The sequence below is a fragment of the Ctenocephalides felis genome, unplaced genomic scaffold, assembly GCF_003426905.1.
Source record: "Ctenocephalides felis isolate EL2017-DRISC unplaced genomic scaffold, ASM342690v1 CF-g0.4_SCAFFOLD_01886, whole genome shotgun sequence".
NCBI classification, from domain to species: domain Eukaryota; kingdom Metazoa; phylum Arthropoda; class Insecta; order Siphonaptera; family Pulicidae; genus Ctenocephalides; species Ctenocephalides felis.
Genome location: NW_020538040.1, coordinates 45,942,372 through 45,964,158, shown reverse-complemented (window position 1 = coordinate 45,964,158; position 21,787 = coordinate 45,942,372). Strand labels below are relative to the sequence as shown.

The window sequence follows — 21,787 nt, the reverse complement described above, 5'->3', positions numbered from 1 at the left end:
GAATCTCGATCAAATTTATAGAAACTACGACCAAACCAAGTCTCCTGAGACAATATTGCGGAGAGAATCCATAATTCAACAAGTATATATACATATATACATATATACACATACATATTTTGCGATCAAACACTTCCCTTCTCATCTGTAGGTTTGTTCAATATAATTGAAGTATAATAATCATGATGGAAATGTATATATCATTTTAATAATATATATGTGTAAGTATTTTGTATGTATGTATGTATATTATATGTCATGTGCATTTATCAATTCTTATGCATAAAATAAAATATACTTTATTATTTTTACATAGAAAAATTGTAGAGAAGTTCTTGAAGTAAACGATTCGAAATGCGACTTTTCCGTAGTTCTCCAGACTTTCATTTGACTTGTACAGTTTCTGTTTCTTCTCAAAATATAAAGCCTGAACAGTTTCGAGAACTGAGCAAGCAATGAATATTATTATCTCTCAGTTGATTGTTCAACTTTATCATAAATTTATTATTATGAGAATTGCATTGACGTAAAAATTATATCCTTAAAAAGTGAGAAATAATAAACGTAAATATTGCAAGACCTTTATTTTTATTTATAACACACATTTTATAAAATTTTTATTCGAAAACATGTATATGTAAAATTTAATATGTAACTAAAACATATAAAAACAAATTCTTAAAACTAATTCACTTATTGTAGATTTCACGTAACTGCAATTTAAAAAATTTTACGAGTAAAAATATATTTATATAATATTACAAATATCTAGAATAATAGCACTTATAATAACATTGAAATTGACAGTAGTAAGGTCACTGCTTAAAATTTTTCATTACTTTAAAAAATCTCATTTAAATAACTTTTTTAACAATAGCATATAAATATAAATATCTGCCACTTTGCAAATATGCAACAGACGAGTAAAAATATATTAAATATAAAATATTTCATGATATATGTTCTATATCAAATTAAAATCTTAGTTCTATTCGTATAACATAATTATCCCATGCAGTGACAGACAAAATCTGACTTATTTGTTTATAGCAATAACATTGAATATGTTAACAATATTGATAATTATACAAATATATGACTAAATTTCGTAGTACTTATTATTGTCGGGCGTCTTGAGCATACGTCCATTAGGCGAACAATGTAAATGGTGAACCAGGTACGTGTTCATCTCCCCACTTGACAGTGATCATGTACTCTCCTGGTTCTTTTATCAAGTAGCTGACAGTGTATTGATGATTCCCAGTGTGCTTGATATAGACTTCATCACATGGTCCGTGTGGACCGTAGACACCAGCATATAATATGTTGTTGCCAGCCTTTGCAGCATTGACAATAAATTGGTTTTGTTTGTTCAAGAACGGCTTTTCAAGTCCAGCACCTTTCAATGTTACTTTCTTCGCATCCGATTGGAAATCGAAACTACCTTGCTTTTGCACATGACCCTTTTTCGTCGTATCTACTACTACTGAAGATGATTCTGAAGATCCTGTATCTGCCAATTTATCTCCAACACAATGCACGCGGAACGGCGAACCGGCGATATGATTTTGGTTGTATTTGACAGAAACAAAATAATCACCTGGCAGCAATGGAGTATATCTTACTTTATATCCCTCGGGTGACTCTGAGCAATCCATTGTTACCTTGCTAGGACCATCTACTGTTACTGCCATCGTACCTGGTCCTGCATTGCCTGTAATTGTATCCACTACAAACTCAGATTTCATTCCTGTTTTCGCGTTTTTGAGTCCGCTTCCATATGCTCTAACAGCTGCCGGATCAGCTTCATCATTTCCTACTTTTATTCTAAATGGAGAACCTGTAACGTGTACACCATTGAATTTTACATGAACGCTGTGAATACCATTTTCTCTCGGCATAAATCGAACAGAGTAACGATCTTGATCAATTAGTTGAATAAAGCAATCATCTTCATTGCCACTTGGAGCAACAACCTTTGCATCTATATCACCCTTAGCGCCATTCTTTTTAACAATGAATTGCATTGGTTTATCTGCCTTCACATTGCCTGTCGGGAAGTTTGTTACTTCTAATTTATGCGCATCTCCAACAGCAGGAGAAATGTATACTTTGTAAGGGGAATCAGGTATATGAGTGTCATTAAATTTAATTGCAACCCTGTATTCACCAGGCTCAGAAACTTTGTATGCTACATCACATGAACCGTCTTTTCGGTCTTTGAAATCAATTTCAGCCTTTGAAGGCCCTTCCATTGAAATGGCCAAAGAACCGCCGCCTGCTTCGCGGGTCCAAACATTAAATTCTCCTATTTTACCTTGTTCACCGCGTTCAAGACCAGAACCTCCAGCTTTAACAAGATGCGCACCGGCATCTCTTAGCGGCCCAACAGTGAATTGGAAAGGAGAACCAGGAATATGCATATCCCTGTATTTTACACAAACAGTGTGCACGCCAAGTTCCTTTGGTACAAAGTTCACTGCATATAGTCCATCTTCAACTTCTTTTATTTGTGCGGATTCTGTAACTCCATTTGGACTAGTTACTGTTGAAGCTAAGTCGCGAGATGTAATTCCTGGCATCTTGAATGTTAACTTACATTGACTGCCAATTTCAGTTACAGGAACAGCTTCTCGCTGCCGTTGAATATTTTCGCGTTGTTTGTTTGATCCTTCTCCTGTGACTTTAACTGTAAAAGGTGACCCATCAACATGGTGATCGGCAAATTTAAGATTTACTAAATAAAATCCAGGTTCAGTAGGTTTATAAGATATATTTAGTGTGCCATCATCGTTGTCCTTGCAATTGATCTCAGCTTTGCTAGGACCTTCAATAGATAAAGATAAACCTCCATAACCCGCATTTCGGGTATCAACAGTAAATGTATTTTCCTGATGTGTTTTTCCTTCTTTCAATGCCTTACCATTTGTTACAACTTTCTTGGCATCACCGACTTCTCGCTCTCCAACGTTAATATTGAATGGAGAGTTAGCAATATGTTTGTTTCCCTTTTTAACTGAAACTATGTGCTCTCCTACTTCGCGAGGTGTAAAAGAAATTCCAATATTTCCAGTTGTCAAACGTTTAAGAAAACAGGGTTCTTCTAAACCGCTAGGAGCTTGAATAGATGCATTAAGAGCTCTTATATCAGCATCAGATATGGTACCAGGAAATGATACTTCACTGCATGATCCAACAGAAATTTGGTTTCGTTTTCGACCTTCTCCTGTTACTTTAGCAACATATGGAGAACCCCGAATATGTTTGTCTGCAAATCTAACAGAAACTTTATATTCACCAGGTGCTGTGGGCAAATAAGATACTGAAACAGTACCATCTTTATTATCGTGACAACTAATTTCAGCTTTGCTAGGCCCTTCAACAGCCATAGATAGTCCACCGGGTCCTGCACCTTTTGTTGAAATTGTAAAATTAGCAGGCTCGCCACTAATTCCATGCGTAAGACCTGGCCCATATGCAGTTACGTAGCCTGGCGCAATTGGGTCTGCATAAAATTTGAATGGAGACCCTTGCACATCTTCACCATTATATTTCACAGTGAGTGAATGCAGACCCTGTTCATGAGGGTCATACTTAATGCTTACTGTACCATCTTTATTATTAATGATCAAAGGTTTATCTTTTTTACCACTTGGTAATTGCACTTCTGCTACGACAGTTCCGCCAGTAGAGGGCAACGGAATGTTGTTTAACTGTACAGCCCTATAAGATGTTTTTTGAGATATTGATTCAGTCATTGAACTTTGTACCGATTCAGAATGAGAAATACTTTCAGTTCTGCTCATACTATGAGATTGAGAAGTTTTCGTAGTAGAAGATTTAACAACACTTTTTTCGTGCGCTTCTTCTGACTTGAATGTATAGAAACCTTCTGGAACTGGTTGTCCGCCAAATTTAACACTCAAAGTATATTCACCAACGTCTTGTACTGTATAGAAAATACTTACAGTACCATCGCCGTTTTCTTTAATGTCTATATTTAGATCATTACCCGTTGTGGAACGAATTTTACATGTTACAGCACCATATCCGGCATTTTCAGTATTTACAGTTATGCAGTATTCTTCACCACTAACTAAGGTTTTTTGTATACCCTCAGTAATTTTACATTTTTCAGCGTGTCCAGTTGCCACAGCTTGAATATTAAATGGAGAATGTGGAACCTCTTTTCCTCCATACTTGACGCTGGCTTTATAGCGACCGCAGTCATCCGGTACAAAGTTTGCATTGTAAGTACCATTTCCATTATCAGTCACGGTTACTGCGCGTGGATATCCATCCGGTCCAAGAACTTGTACTTCCAAATCTCCATAGCCAGCTTTTGTGGCATCGATAGTAAATGTTGTTGGCAAAGAAGCAGGTACACCCTTGGGTGATACTGCGGGACCAGTAACAACTACCTTTTCAGGTTCGACTGATGGTCGAACCTTCATAACAAATGGACTACAAGATATGTCTTTACCGGCATACGTGACATTTGCTTGAAGATTTGCACCCTCAGCTGGAGGAACATATGTGACATCATATGTTCCATCCCCATTGTCTTTAACGACTGGCTTCTTTGGAAGCGGTTTATGATCGGCAGTAATATTTACACCAAGCGGTGCAGGGCCAGATTTGCTAGCATCTACGGTGAATGAAACTGGAACTCCCGCTCTAACCATCATAGGCTCTAAACCTGGTCCATAAGCATGTACATGGCTAGCATCAATATCAACATCAGCATTCACCCTGAATGGTGAACCAGGTATGTGTTGTTCTGCAAATTTGATGCTAATATCATATTCACCGGATTCTGTAGGTATATATTCCACCGAACAGGAACCATCGCGGTTATCCTTGCAAGTCATTTTTGCTTCAGAAGGACCTTCTATGGATAATCCCAAGCCTCCAGTACCAGCGCCCTTAGTTTCGACTGTGAAAATATTTGATTTATTCACGACTCCATTTTCAAGACCAGGACCATAAGCACGACATTTACTGGGATCACAGCCTCTTGTTGACTGTACCTTGAAAGGTGAACCTTTAACAGGAAGATTATCATAGAAAACTTCTACGTTGTGTGGACCGTCTTCAAAGGGTGTGTAACCAACTCTATGCGTTCCATCACCAAGAGGAGCAATGAAAGTATCGACTTTACGCCCAGTTGGTCCAGTAATTCCACATTGTACTTTGCCAGGTTGTGGAGTTTTTTCTACAGCTCTTGTATCAACAACGAAGGCCGTTGGGCAATCAGTATATACTTTTGGTTCTAATCCGTCAACTCTGATTTTAGAAACATCGACACTTGGAAGAACGTTAACTTTAGGTGTTTGTGGAACTTTTAATCCACCGTAAGTAAGATTTACCGTATAGTTTCCGGGTTCTGGAGCAACATAATCGGCAGAATATGTTCCATCACCATTATCTGTCAATTGAATAGGAACGTTTGCTTTTGTTGCATCATTTTTAATGTCAACTTTCAAATCAGCAGCACCAGCTTCTCGAGCATCAACATTAAAGTGTGTTGGTACATTAGCTTTAACGCCGGGTTCGAGACCAGGGCCAAAAGCTTGAACTTTAGTGGGATCTATTGGATCGCTAACTTGCACCCTATATGGTGATTTTTTCGTTGCAACACTACCAAAGTTTACTTGCACTGTGTGTAAAGCATTGTCTTTGGGCGTATATTGACATTTTACAGTACCATCTGGTTGCTCTGTTGCGGTAACTGGAATCGGTTGACAATTCGCTCCAATAATTTCAACTTCCAATGGAGCCTTGCCAGCTTTTCTTGAATCTACTGTAAATTCTGTTGGTTTTCCTCTTAATATACCTGTTGGCTGAACGCCTGGACCATAAACTTCCACCTTTTCTGGCATAACTTCATTTATTTTCGGTACAATTTGAGCAATATAAGGACTTTCGGGAATATCTTCATTATCACACAGCACATGCACAGCATATTCACCAGGCGCAGTTGGTAAATATGATACATTAGCAGAACCATCGCCATTGTCATGGCATTCGATAGTAGCTTGAGAAGGCCCTTCAATGCTGAAACCCAAAGCACCTGTTTCTCCATTCGTTTGAACTGTAAATACAGCTGGATGTCCAGTCATACCTCCTTTCAAACCTGGCCCAAAAGCTCGAATGGCTGTCTCTTTCTTGGGACCAACATTAACATTAAATGGAGACTTTTGAATTTCTTGGCCTTTATAAGTAATCATTACAATATAGCGACCTTCCTTTTTAGGATAATAAGCAGCGTAATAGGTCGTAGCATCCATTTTTTGTAATTTAACTGGCTCGTTAATTCCTCCTGGCCCAATTATGCGAATATCAGGTTGACCTTCACCGGCACCTTCAGTAAATATTTTAAAGTCAGCAACATCGCCAACACGAACGCCTTGAGGTTGTAAGCCACGGCCGCTTGCTCGAACTTTCTTTGCGTCGGATGCAGAAGTGATCTTGACTCCAAAAGGACTTTTTGGAATTAGTTGTCCACTGAAGAATACATTAACAGAATGTAATCCAACAGTACTAGCTACGTATTCACAGCGGAAAACACCTGGTGCAGTTTGTTTAACTTTACATTGAACAGAATTTTTGTTACCGGCTTGATCCAAAATTATTACCTCCGGTACACCAGGTCCTGCGTTTTTAGTAAATATGTCAAAGTATGTTGGTTTTCCAACAAAAACTCCATCAGGTAAAAGCCCAGGACCTGATGCAGTTACTAACGTAGGATCTCCTGCTTGTCCTTCAACACTTACAAAGAATGGACTTCTGGGTGCTTCATTTCCTGCATATTTCACCATAATTTTATGTTTACCCTCTTGTTTTGGGGTGTATGTAACTGTATATGTCATGTTTCTATCATTATTAAATTTGACTTCTGAAGGAATTATTTGACCGTTAGGATTTTCTACGCGAACCTCAAGCTGACCTTTTCCAGCTGAGAATGTTTCTACAGTAAATTTAGTAGGAGCTCCAACAAGGTTACCAGATGGTTCTACTCCAGGGCCATATACTCGAACTTTACCGCCTGCTGGCTGGGCTTTTACTGGTGCTCCAGGCTTTAGCTTAGCATTGGGATATTGAGATAGATATGTCATCATCGACTGCTCATCAATATTAGGGTTTACCATTTCTTCGGGTGTTATCAATTTTGGTACATTCAGCCAATCATCAGCCAAACCCATGGCTTCTTTGGCGTTTTTGATTCCCTCCTTGGGATTCCAGTCTTGCCAGTTTGGACAAAGACCTGGAGCAACCGCATCTACCAAGGCGCCGACCGCCCTACCATCATTCCAATCAGTAGTGAAGTTCTGAATAGGTAATTCAGGTACCTTATTCTGGATCCAATGCATTAGCCGTTGTTTAGGTGTGGGACCTGAGCCAGTATGAGGTATGTCATCTTCATCTTCCCACATGGGCATTGATATAGCATAATGCAAAATAAGAGTCCATATTAAACCAAGTATCAATTTTAACTTGCAATCGACAATATCTGTAGAATCAATATTGATTATCCGTATTCCTTCATTTTCTAGAAATTTCATGGCAACTGAAACATTTTCTAATTTTTGGGATCTGAAAGTGGGTTTCTTGTTATATCGTTTCACTTTTTTTCCTGACAAAACTTCAATTAATGCAATCAATTTAAGCCCGTCGCTTAAATCAGATTCTAATGTTTCAATAAATTGATCCGCGTTTTTTAGGTGTTCATTGGCCCAACGGGTAAAAGTATTTTGCTGAATTCTCTTCCATGGTGCGTCGTCGGCTAACTCCCTCTCGGCGGCATCCATCTCTTCTTCGTCTTCGGTATTACCGTCTGTGTGGTCTCTGAATTGACGATCGTAGAGATCGCAGGAAGGTATTGGCGGGTGTGGCGTCTCGTCGAAGGACTGCGCGCCAGGCGCAACCGCTATAATTAAATAAACAAACTTAATAATCATCCTTGTATAGTTATTATTTAGTGGTTAGCACGTCCAATGAAATCCTGAGATGACGATGTTAGAAGCAATGTCTTGATGTTGATAATAATAGCATTCAGGTTAATTTGTAAGCATATATGATAGTTAAACAATTTGTTTCCCCATATTTATCACCATATTAGAAATACAACACTAAGCATTATTTAAAGCAAATTACTAGTGTACTTATAAGTAATGTAAATAAGCACACACAATCATATATATATATATATATATATATATATATATATATATATATATCATATATAGCACAATACTAAAATCATTGATATTTATGTATTACCATATAAATCAACCATGTTCACCAATTCCAAAAATATTTTATGTAGAATTACTCAACGCATATTTACAAAATTTAAGTAGTATAATATTACACAGGATTGTGGATATATACATAGAAATCGACCTTGGCAATTCCGATGAGAATGCGTATATTTAGAATACACACTACAACTTCTATAATCATATTACTTCTACAATAATATATTAGTGCACTTTATTTATTGGACGATTATATTAGTGGATAGCATAATACAATTAGTAAACAAATATGATAATAGAATTAGTATGCAAATACTAATTATGGAATTTAATGTAAATATGATGATTCTTGAGAAAGGAATCAAATGTTTAAATTCTAAAATTTCACTGCAAGGATGTTGAAAGGAAACCCATAAAGTTTTAGAAATATTTTTTTATCATCATATACTGTCAAATTTAGGACATTTAGCAAATGTATAAGCATATGTATAAAAGACGTATTATAATTGAAAGTTGTATTAGCTTATATTAATAATTATAAAAAATTAATCAATAGTGAATTTTCCATTCAATATATAAATTATAACAATATTAATAAGAATTTGTTTATTAAAAACAATATTCCAAAAGTTTAATAAAATACGTGTGAAACTTGTTCAACAAATGTTTCAAAAAAAAAGTTAAATCTCTCGAAATGTTATATGAACACTAGTTAAATATAGGATTGTACTTTAAGACTCCAGTGACTAGCTTGAACATAAAGATTTCACTAAGTTGGATATTTATGGTAAGTTTATATGTAGAATATAAGTAATTATATATGCCCAGAAAATTGAAAAAAGCAATAAATTTGAAGATGAAACATGTTAGTCAGTTTTTTTGCTTGAATGATATCTGAAGATCTTATAATACCTCTTTGCAATTCAAAATATGAATAAAATATAATACAGCATAACAATCAACCACGAAATATTACAGCTCGTTATTAACAGACTTTCAATAAATATACTGTGAAAACCAAACAACATACATACGACATATCAAAACCACAGACTATTGAAATATGCTCAAAAAAAATTCTCAGTTAGTGCCTAAATATAAAAAAATATTAAATTGCTTTTTATTCAATTATTCGTCTATCCCCATTTACCCCATAGGGGGCAAATACATCCAATCTCATTTATTATAAGGGTTATGAGTCACCATTACGGAAAAATTATGTATGCGTTTCATTGAATCCCACAGCGCATTACTGTGAATTTTCTGTCTGCATTTATCGATCAGGGAAAAGCTTCGCCGACATAATGCAGTCGTTATTAATTTTTCAATAATTTCCCCCGTAAAATAATCACAAACGAGGAATTCGGTGAGCAAACAGTCGGTACGCTTTACGAGCGACTTATGTTTTATTTATACTTTCACCGCGATCTATTTTCATGGGCTTGACGTGTTATTCCCGGCTTAAATTTTGTCGTAACGCGCGACATGACCATTAATGTTTTCTTTTATTTATGCATTACTTTGTGTTTGGAGGATTCGAATGCATCTCTCATTTTATTACTATTCAATTCTACTTGGGGTTATTTTTGTATATATATATATATATATATATATATATATATATATACCCAGGGCCGGATTTAGAAATTTGGCACCCTGGGGCACTGACAAAAACGCCGCCCCATCCGAGGATTTTTACTTAAATGGTTTTTATATAAAAATTCATTTTAAATTCATTTAAAATTCATTACGCATCACATACTATAAATAGAGGTGTTTGGCATCGCGCCTTAAGGCAAATTGCTGAAACTTCCCGTACCGAAAATTAAAATTAAAAAAAGTTCAAATATTTAAAACTTTGAAAAAAATTGACTTTTTTGAAAAATTTGAGTTTTTCATATTTTTTTTAAAGCGATCATGCTGCTTTGACCGCGTAGAGTCAAAATATAGAAGTGCGTAAGCGCCGCGTCGCAGTAAACGGATAAACAATGTTACAGAACTCATAGAAATGTAAACAAAATTTATACTTATTATTAAAATATCTGATAATTTAATGTTCCTTTGTCTAATGATCACTTTTGACCGCCAAATGTTTTTTCAAATCTCGAATTTTTTTTATTGGATCACCGAAACCGCTAGAATTGCCTCCCACAAATTTAAGCAGTTCTTCATTTTGTCATTTCATTTTTAATGATAGTGGACGTACTGTTTCTCAAAAACTGAATTATCATTTTTAGCATTTCGGCCAGTATTTTCGAAAAAGTTGTACTTGCCTTGGCCAATAATTCAATAAATAAAAGTTCATAATTTTCGAAAACACTCAAAATATAAAAAAAGGTTTTTTAAATTATTTTTTTTTATTTTTCAAAAAATTTTAAAGCTTTTTATAAAATGTAATTTTCAGCACGGAAAGTTTCGGTAACTTACCTTAAAGCACAATGCCATGCGTCACTAGTTTAATTTTTTTTTTTTGAGCTATGAGCTTGAAAGTGCACAAATTCGTCATCTTAAGAGTGCTCGAGATCTGAAGGACATATTTTTCTTCAACTTTCAGCTCGTTTATGAATCTTTTTATTAGCAAAATTGCTATTATGTTTTATTAATTATATTTCTTGAATAAACAATGTTATTAAAAAAATGAGTTAATTATATTATACAGAATTTTTTTCACTATCCAAATTTTGCCGCCCCCGAAAATTTGCCGCCCTGGGCAGTAGCCCCGACTGCCCCTACTGTAAATCCAGCACTGTATATACCGTGAAATACAATAGTATATTATTATGGCACATCACAATGATGCACTTATGTTTTTTTTAACATTCGTAACCACATAGAATTTTGACAGTTTTTAGTACCACTTTATATGAAGAACGCTATCTAACATACCCTCGCTAATCGGCCCATTGAGGCCTACCAAATGTGTTACTCATGAGTATCTACTATTCATGTTTATCCTGTATGCTATTATAATTAAATGTAAAATTCATATAGGTATAATAAAACATGTCAATCATAACTGACTGTATTTAAAAATAAAGAAAATATATTAGAAAAACGAGCATGTATACATACTCTGACGGTGTGTACAAATGATTATTCAAATAAAGTTTATACTTATTTTCTATTTTGGGACAATTTAAAATTTCTGATTTTTTGCCATTTTTGAATAAAAAATTTCTATAAAGTATTTTTATAAATATTTATATTAAATTATTTTTCTCGGAATTTCCAAAAGGAAGAAACAGATTTGCTTTTCGCAAAAACTAACATATCTTTAACATAACTTTAAAAATGTGAATCATAATTTGCATCTGATGATGTTAAATTATGTTAATTTTCCAGTTTTTCGCATGTTTCATAAAGTTGATGCAAAAAACTTTGTTACCAAAATGTCCCATTTTCAAACAGAATTATATTAAATTGTATATATGTTTGACTGAATTGTTAGAAAAATAACATCGATAGAGATTTTAAAATAATGCTCGATATAGATACATTTTCACCGGCTACCAAAGCCCTTAAAATATTTAAAAACCTGTGCATTAAATCTGTATTATTCGATTCGTGAACAATATTCAAAAAAGCTTGACCAGATTATATTTCATAAACATTTGATTCCCAAAAAGTATTCATCATATTTTTTATAAATGACATCTTTGCAGAAATTTGCAGATGTGTATCACATTTGATATGTTGCATTACATTATTAGTATCGCAAATATCGGAACCAATAATTTAATTAGTTTTAGTTTGTGCAAACATCTTAAATGAAAGGTACAACACGAATCACTTAATAAATTAATGTCACATACGTCTGGCAAATAATGATATAAATTGCCTGGCATAAAACATGGATGAACGCCAACATCGTATGAATATATTGTACTTTACATGCATAACAATATGATTAAATAAAGCGTTATAACACACTTTATAAATAAGCATTTTATAAATAACAAGATGCAAAAAATGCTAAAAATGTTAGTCACAAACATGTCGTAGATACAACACATAGCTACATGTTGCTGGTACAAAATTTGAAAAAATAATTTTAATCAATCTTGAGTCAATCTTATATGTTGAAGATTAAACCAATTTAAAACTACACATGTGAAATTCGTATTAAATACATGCAAATTATGTAGTAGAATAGTAGCTTTTATTTATGGCAGATCTTTTCCAAATAACGTTCTTGAAAAGTTAAATACGGTATTTGGCATAATGCAAATTCTTTAGGGCACCTATGTAAATAATGAGTAAATGGTGATTAATAAACTTTTTCAGCAATGTATAAAAAATCATCATCGTCTTTATTGAAATATGTAGATAATGTGATTTAATAAACTATTGTAAACTTGAACATTTAAAAAATTATTAATTTACCATATTGCGTGCATGGGTATAATCACAACAACGAGCCATCGAGTTCGAACCTAGGTTTTTGCATAAAATTCCGATTGAAAATATTAAAAATATAACTAATACAATTGCACTTATAATGAATATATCAGATACATATAGATGCATTCATTTTGTTAAAATTTTAACGTATTAAAAATTTCATACAGATTGGGATAAAAAATATAGGAAATGAAAAAGTAAGTAAAAATCATTATATTTTAAAGGTCGACGGATATCAATTAAATAAATATTAAAGATTTTATACTATTGTAATTGTAGTTATAATAAATATATCAGATACATATAGATGCATAATCATTATCTTAAAATATAAAAAAAATTGATACAGATTGGCATATAAAGAATTTGTAAAAGGAAGAAATAATTAGAAACCATTATATTTTAAAGCTCGACGAAGATCAATTCCCGGTTCATTTTATGAAAATCTGATTAAAAATACTAAAGATATAATATAATTGTATTTATAAAAAATATATCAGATATATATATATATATATATATATATATATATATATATATATATATATATATATAGATGCATCGATTTTCTTAAAATTTGAACGTATGAAGAACTTTATACAGATTGGGATATAAAATATATATCCCAATATAAAATGAAAAAGTAAGTAGAAACTATTATATTTTAAAGCACGACGGAGATCAATTCCCGATACATTTTATGAAAATCTGATTGAAAATACTAAAGAAGTTACACTAATATAATTGTAGTTATAATGAATATATCAGATACATATAGATGAATAATCATTTTAATGAAATTTGAACGTGAAATATAAAAAAAATCATGCAGATTGGGATATAAAAAATTATAAATGAAGAAGTATGTAAAATCAATAAAACTTAGGACATTGAATAAAATATAATATAAAATAAAAATAGTTAAAGTCGCTAAATGCTAAAAAATCTATGCCGATAAAATTATAAAATATATAACATAATAATGTAAAGTGTGTGAATTACTTATAAATACTCAAACTGATTATTATGAATATCACACATGTAAGTAAATTAAACAACAATTTGTTTCAAATATTAGTATAAAATTAACTTTTTTTTTAAAAAAAAAATCTCCTTACCATATTGCTGTTTATCATCCATATTGTATATATATAACTAATATTTAGAACTTTAGAACTTGAACTATATCGATTTTAATGAAGGCACAATCTCATTTTTGCCGCCACTAATCGGCTGCCGCTAAACAGATAAGCAACGTAACACTGCCGTCAACGCGTTTACTTTTGAACGACGAATTTTAATAGAGACCCACCCCTCGCATTCGGTCCAAAACGTCGGTGTCTAACTTTAAACTCGATCGTGAATAGCAGCCGGCACACAAACATATACTAAACGAAAATATAGACGGGTCTCTAGTGTATACTTTACTCAACTAATATGTAAGCTTGTGCGTAGCGATACACAAAAACACAAAGTATAAAATTGCCACAAAGTACAAAATTTCTAGAAAAAAAATTATGATTTTATGCATACTTTGTGAACAAACGTAAATTAAAAGTTCATGGCATTGTGCCTTAAGGCAAATTGATGGAACTTTCCGAACCTATGATTGGAATTTTTAAAAAAGCTTAAAAATTTGTTCAGAATTTTGTATAAATTAGATTTTTGAGAATTTGGAATTATTGAAAAAAAAAGACTTTTTTAAAAAATATTTTTATCATATTTTGAATTTTTTTGAAAATTTATAAACATTAATATGGACCCATAGAAATGTTGATTACTAAAATCTCTATAAAATATCTGATAATTTGATGTGCATATGTCTAATATGTCGACCGCAAAATGACTTTTTTTTACTTTTTCACTTGATCTCCAAAACAGCTAGACCTGCCTTCCCAAAATTAATCAGTTCTTCAATTTGTCAATACAAGTAAAATGTTTTTTGAAATCGGACGCTCCGTTCTTTCAAAACTTAATTACCATTTTTGGCATTTTTTGTCCCGTTTCTTCCAAATAGCTGGACCTGCCTTTGTCAAACACTAATCAGCACGTCTCCTTATCAATGAGAATCGGATGTTTTTACAATCATTCAAATCGGTCTTGGCATCATTCAATCGGATTCGTCTTACCATCGTCGATGAAAATTTGAATCCGAACACAAACACACACACATACGACTTTTTTTAAGGCATTTAATTTCTACTGATGAAGAAACGTGCTCCTAAAAACCTTTAGCAAAGATTGAGACAGCTGTTTTGTTAATAATAAATACCAATTTTGTTTTAATTCTTATCGATTCCGTATTAAGATTTATAATGTTTAAAGTTAACTTACATTGTTCAAACAAATATTCTCCACATTTTGGACAGTATGGGTCAACCTATATAAATGAGTATCAAACACTTTAAAAAAAATCCAAATTTCTAAAAAAAGTCAAAATTATCAAATATTTTCAAAAAATTTCAGAATTTTCAAAAAAATCGATATTATTTCTAATTTTTCTAAAATATCTAAATCTTACAAAATTTTCAAAAATATTCGAAAAAAAATCATAATACTCATCGAATCAAATTCTTCCTATGAACGCTTTTAGAAATTTTAAAATACTGGAAGTTTTTGTTTGATGCCACACATCAAGTATCGAAACGTATAATCAACATGAATATGATTTTGAAACAAATATATATATACAACATATACTATACTGTATGTTACTATATAACTGTACTATTATATAGACGACTTATTAAAAACGCATTTTGAATACATTAACGTGGAATACGTCCAATACTTTAAATTTTAATTTAAAATGTAAATTTCTATTTGAACTAGCCCCCGTCTATTAATTCGTACACGGTTGGTTTGAAAATGTGTCCGAATGCTTTCCATGTATTAGAGACATGATCTTTTCTATGTACGAAGAGAAAAATGTAAATTTCTATTTGAACTAGCCCCCGTCTATTAATTCGTACACGGTTGGTTTGAAAATGTGTCCGAATGCTTTCCATGTATTAGAGACATGATCTTTTCTATGTACGAAGAGATGCAGACGAAATTCGTGCTAAGAATAGAAAATAGCATCCGTCGTTGGCGTTACGGAATTTTCATAGGGAATACAGTTTTGTTTTAGGCGAATTGAATGAGTTATACGATGAATATCGAAAGTTGAAGGTTAATGTCAATTAAATTTAAATATCTTGCATCTTTGTAAACCTAGAGATAGTATTTTATTTTTTTAACAAAGTCCTAACTCGCCAGAAAACTATGATTTATTGAATCTAAATTCAATATTAGTTTCTTCTAGACTTGATAATTGTAAAAAAGTTAAAAAAAACACTATACATTAAGGTTTTGTCTATATCTTAGAAGTCTGCACACTTAATATTGTATTTTACAAAAAATTTGAATAATAACCATAGTTATATATAGAATGATTATCCGATTATAAAAATATCGAAGTACGTTATCTATAAAAGGTGAAGTAATTTAAATTATTTCTAAACTATTTAAAAGATAAGAAAAAAGATTGAATATATATAGTGACAAATGAAATAATTTTATTCATTTTTTTTAAATGCACGATACTGCCCTTTTCTTGCGTTGGTTACGAAAAAGGAATTGAAAGGCCGTTTCACTTATAAATACGATAAATTATCTTCAATTCAATTCTCATTTTAGAATGTTTTTATCGAAATTCAAATTCTATTTTTTCTAAATTTTCAAACGTTGCTGACGACAATAAATAAAACATTAAAAAAGAATATGATATCTATCAGCCACGAAAAAGAAAGGGAAAGCAAAATTCAATAAAAAAAAATTGATAAAGATATTTTGTTAGCTTTGTCTTTTAAAAGCTTTGTCGATTATTTTAATTATGCTATGTCGTGTAACAAATTTTTGACAATAAAAAACGTTATAATTCATTTTCGTGTGTATAGCTATTATTTTTTATCTATTTTTTTGCCGGTTACAACCGCCCCTCGGGTGTGGACGGTTGTGACACTCGCCCTTTTCTAGTATGACTTGAATATGACAAATCCATCGTATTTAAGTACAAATTTACCATTTAATTTAACCAAAATTTCTCTCCCAGCTGACTGTTATAATAACAAAATTATTATTGATAAAAAAGTGTCACAACTGTACCGAGTCTCCCCTATTGCTAAAAAATAGTAATTAGATAAATTGAAACTATACTAATGATACCTTGGCATAGGTATATTTAGTCGATAGGTATATAAACCAATGTCCATGAACTATATCAAACTAAAAGAGCAATACCATCTGGGACGATAATAAATAGTTCAATTCCCCAAACATATAATTTATAAGACGGTGAGTTAATTAATTATTCATTTACATCCTTCAAGTGACACTAACGACCATCAGTTCAAGAAACCAATAAAGGTAATTGCTTTACTTGCGCAACGTGTTACTTCCCTATTGATGGACAATAAATTCGGAATATATTGGTAGAGATATAATTTGTTATATTTGTTTATTTTGAAGTATATTAAGGCTAAATCGAATATAATTAGAATTACAATAACGAGAACACTGATCATGAAAAAACAAACTGGGGTTGTACATGCGATAGTAACCGAATAAAATTCTGTGTCGGGATTGGAAGTAAAACCTACAAAAACTATGTGGAGAGTAGACAAATAAATATACACTACAAAGTTTGAAAATAGAAAAAAGTTTATTGAATAGAAAACAAGTGGGTGTCTGTCCGATAGTAAAAGCCATTTTGCATAACCAAAAGGGCTGCTTTCAATTAGAAACACATTTTTATTTTTTTCAAGTGAAGATAGATATAACTACTACAATATTATACCTACAAGTTTCTATACATGTGTATCAGGAAGTACTGATTGAGTAGAAAATAAGATTTTCTATTCAACTGTATCGAGAAATAATAGCTCCCACGCAAAAAGTTATAGCAAGAAATAAAGTAAGTGTATTAACTAAAGCGTAACTAAAGTTGTGTTATATTGGAAAAAAAATATATTGGTAAATATAGAAATACATATATGTAAATCCCTATTTATTTATGTATTAATGAAGTAGTGGTATTTGATTTCATGTGTGCGAGAAGACATTGTAGAATATTGCAAAAATAGTTGAAGAAAAACTTTTGTTATCGCATAATTGATGGAATTTTAAAGCAACCGCATTTAGATTTCGAGCTCAAAAATTTATAAACTGAGAATGACAGGATCATCCTGCTTAAATTTATTTCCACAAACACTGGTATATAAAAATAAGCAAAAGATATTAGCGCACGTTTCTTGTATATGTGAGAAATATGATCCGGTGATAAAATGAAAAAGTCCACGTCTTCGCGAAAATACTATGTAGCCGAACGAGTTTTTATCGAATCCAAAGTAAGTCAGTAACTAATAAGACATTGAGTAGAATAAAGTATTAAAATTCCAAAGGCAGAGATGAAAAGTTCAGACACTAAATTAGATTATCTATCTTGGTTTGAAATATGAGAATTTCTTTCATTTCAAGTTCGTCCACAGCTTTAATAAGTAATGGTACATAAGTGACTTTCTCCAAATATTCAAAAAGTATGAGTGTCAACCTAAATTTTGAGTCAATAAAAATATTCTAAAATATTTATCTACACGGAAAAAATCAAAATTGCTCATTTGTTGAGCATCAACTTCTCCAAAAAAATTTCTCTCTGATAATATGTCAAGAAAAAAAAATATTATTTATAGAGCTACATCAATTACAGAAAAATCAGTGAATACATGCAATTTCCTAATTATTCAATTCGTCCACTCGTAAAATAATGGACTGACTGACATACTCATATTTTTTTTGCTTCATTACTAGCTTTTTTACATGCTTCCATATATTTAAAAAAATGAGAACCAATGAGACTTCTCTATAGATTAGTATGAAAAACTATATTATTCTTATACGCTGAGAATCTTTATATCAGAAGTTCCAACATGGATACATTTCTAGGACATCTTGATGTCACGCAGATTGATATAATATAGTGAAATGCAGAATGCAGTATGTTTTCAAATCATCAATAATCAATGGAATATCATCAGTATTTTAAAAATTGTAATAATAAATTCATCACATAGAGACAACCATTTGGGTTGCATTATTATAAAGCTACGCAACTTAAAAAGTCAGCCCAATTCATAGAAACGTATTTTTAATTTTTACAAATAAAAATATATATTACTACTGCAATATGATACATATACATATATAATAAATAAACATGTATAATGTTTGAAAGGTGGGATGGGGTACAAAGATCCAATTTGACTTTGAAAAACTATATTGTGAAAACCAATCATATTACAGCAAATAACACATGTCAAACAAACAACTATGTGACCATGTTCAGTAGGGCTTCCAGATCATTGTAAAAAATGCATTTTTTGTTGTTTTTCAAAAATTTAGCACCTGGTCCTTTTTACCCCATAGGCAAGGTAAAATAAGACGGCCAGCGAAAAAACAAGTCCAATATCTTATTTTCCATTTTAAAGACATTTTACACTTATGTACTATTACGAAATAATAGCTATATTATTCAACCAATGCAAAAAAATAAATTTCATGGGTACATTTATTACAGAGATACTGTATATAACCTAGATCTGTTATTTTTCCAGAAATATTCATCTGTCGAGTTGGAATAGCTATTTATTTATTTTATCTCTTGCAATTTTCTTAACTTAATTTACTTTTTATTTACAATTTTTAATTGTTTATACCTTCCCGTACCGTAATTAAACTGCTTTTTAAATTGGGCGTATTTTTTAAACAACTTATGTGTACGTTTACAAGAGTCCTTTTTTTATTTGATTTTTATGATAATTTAGAAATTTTTTAATAATTTAGATTTTTTTTAGAAAAAATTAATTTCATGGGCACATTTTTTTTTTTACAGAGAACACTATATATAACCTAGATCTGTTATTTTTCCAGAAATATTCATCTGCAAAGTTGGAATAGCTATTTATTTATTTTATCTCTTGCAAATTTTTTGTAACTTAATTTACTTTTTCATTTACTATTGTTTACACCTTTACCAGGGTAGAAGTTCAATTGAACCTTTTTACCCCACCCACGTGTAAGCTATAAATGAAATATGATTTGAAAATTTAAAATATGATTCGTATCATCAAAAAAGTCATTCCGCACAAACAATTTTCAAAGTTTGCAATGTTTAAATTTCTTAAAGCAAAATATTCGTAGCATTTTAAATCCTTTTCCACGGTAATATTAATTGAAGATTGCCGTTAAACGGCAAACACTTCATCAAACGCGCCGAGCCGTTTGAACGCGAAAGGTTAATTAGTCTATCTACAAAATAAACTTGGAAGTTCTGAGCCCGCATGCACCATCGACCTTAAAGTTATAACAACCTGACAAGACAAATCTGTACCAGGTGCAAAACTATATCAAGTGTTTGTACTTTATGTTCTTTTTGTGAAATATGATGAATTGAAAATGTACTCGCGTTTGATGTATGTTCTTGGTTATAAATTTACCCTTCATCAAACTATTTTCCACAATAGAAATATATTTTTCATGGAGGTGGATATTCGCAGTTCCGTTTAATTAATCCCGTATAATTCTTATTGCGAAGCTGACATATGTATTAACTATGTCTAATGATTGTGCATAACATCAATAAAAAAAAATTTTTTTAATTTATTTTAAACTCCATACGTTTCGGATATATTCTTAGCCGTCATTTAGCCGAACTAAAATTAAATTTGAAAACTAGAATTATAACAATAAAAATTGAAAAATTACTAATTAAAAGAAGAAAATACTTATATATTTCAACGAAAAAAATAGTTTTTTTCAGTTTTGAAATTTTTAAATTGCATTATGTGGGATATGATACAATATATTTAATTATGTACATGTTTTTCTACCCTATGGGTATCAGAAAAAACAATAATCCATGGTATGAGGATATGTTAATGCATTACTATGTAATGCATACAGTAAAACAATTGTAGTTTAGACAAATTATGTATGAAACTAATTATGAGTTCAAATAACTAAGATATAGTATTTTAGAATGTTTTAAAAAAATCCTGTTTTTCATTTATATATATACATACCGACATACATGCATACAAGAATATAAAATAGGGTGGGGCACAATGGTCCATTTCGAGTTTAAGCTAAACCAATCATATCACAACAAATAACACATTTGAAACTAACAACTATATTACTATGTTCAGTTAAACTCCCATCATTGTGGAAATGTGCTTTTTTGCTGTTTTAGGCGGGGCAAAATGGGACGCCAGGAGACAAATACGTCCAATATCTTATTTTTACTTTTAAATGGATTTTATAAAATAATAGGCTTCATTATTCAATCAATGCAAAGTATGATTTTTATGGGTACATTTTTAAAAAGATAAAACATTGTATATAACCTTGATCTGGCATTTCATTACAAATATTCATCAACAGAGTTGGAATAACATTTTATAAAAAGCTTAATTTTATTTTGAAAATTAATGTTAATATGACAACACCAAAAGATTTCAACTATAACATAATCGCTGTTATGAATAATATGCAGTTGTAAAATTTAATATAAAATTGAAATTCGTTAAAAATAAATTGGTAAAGACCAATTGAAAGTTCTAGCTCTTAATATTAACTTTTAGATAGTGCACAATTTAATCAAACTTCGTATGAAAATAGCATGGAAAAAATTTAGGAAATTCAAAAAAAAATTTTTTAGGCATTACTTAGCGACAAATGAATTAAAAATGAAAATTCGTGTCATCTTTTATTGAAAATTCGACGCTCTGTAATATTTTTGAAATTTTTTCATGCTATTTCCACACAAAACTTTGATTAAATTACGCTCTATCTAAAAGACAATAGCTAAAACTTTCAGAGAATTGTGAAACCATTTGAGAATTCAGGAACCATTTGAGTCCTTGGGAGCAAGGAAGTTCGAAAATGTCCATATTAAGGACCACCCTAATATATATATATATATATATATATATATATATATACAAATAAATTGCAATTAAATATCTGATAGAAAAGGTTATACCGAGATTATTAAATTTTAACATGCAACCTTTCACAGAATAATTGTA

At 31.4% G+C, this 21,787-nt stretch overlaps 1 protein-coding gene across 2 annotated transcripts in view; it reads right to left on the bottom strand.

The window, feature by feature from the left end:
* Positions 1-711: 711 nt before the first annotated feature.
* LOC113378751 (filamin-A-like) overlaps positions 712-21,787 on the bottom strand; it is a 191,976-nt gene continuing 170,900 nt past the window's right edge. The window contains exons 1-2 of one of the 2 annotated variants that reach the window (XM_026619331.1): positions 13,781-13,978; positions 712-7,930 (exon numbers count right to left, since the gene is read on the bottom strand). In XM_026619331.1, coding sequence (XP_026475116.1) covers positions 1,149-7,930; positions 13,781-13,802 — 6,804 coding nt within the window. In that variant the 5' untranslated portion in view covers positions 13,803-13,978 and the 3' untranslated portion in view covers positions 712-1,148. Of the gene's footprint in view, positions 7,931-13,780; positions 13,979-21,787 lie in introns of those variants that run through there. The other variant, XM_026619332.1, reaches the window with a different exon arrangement.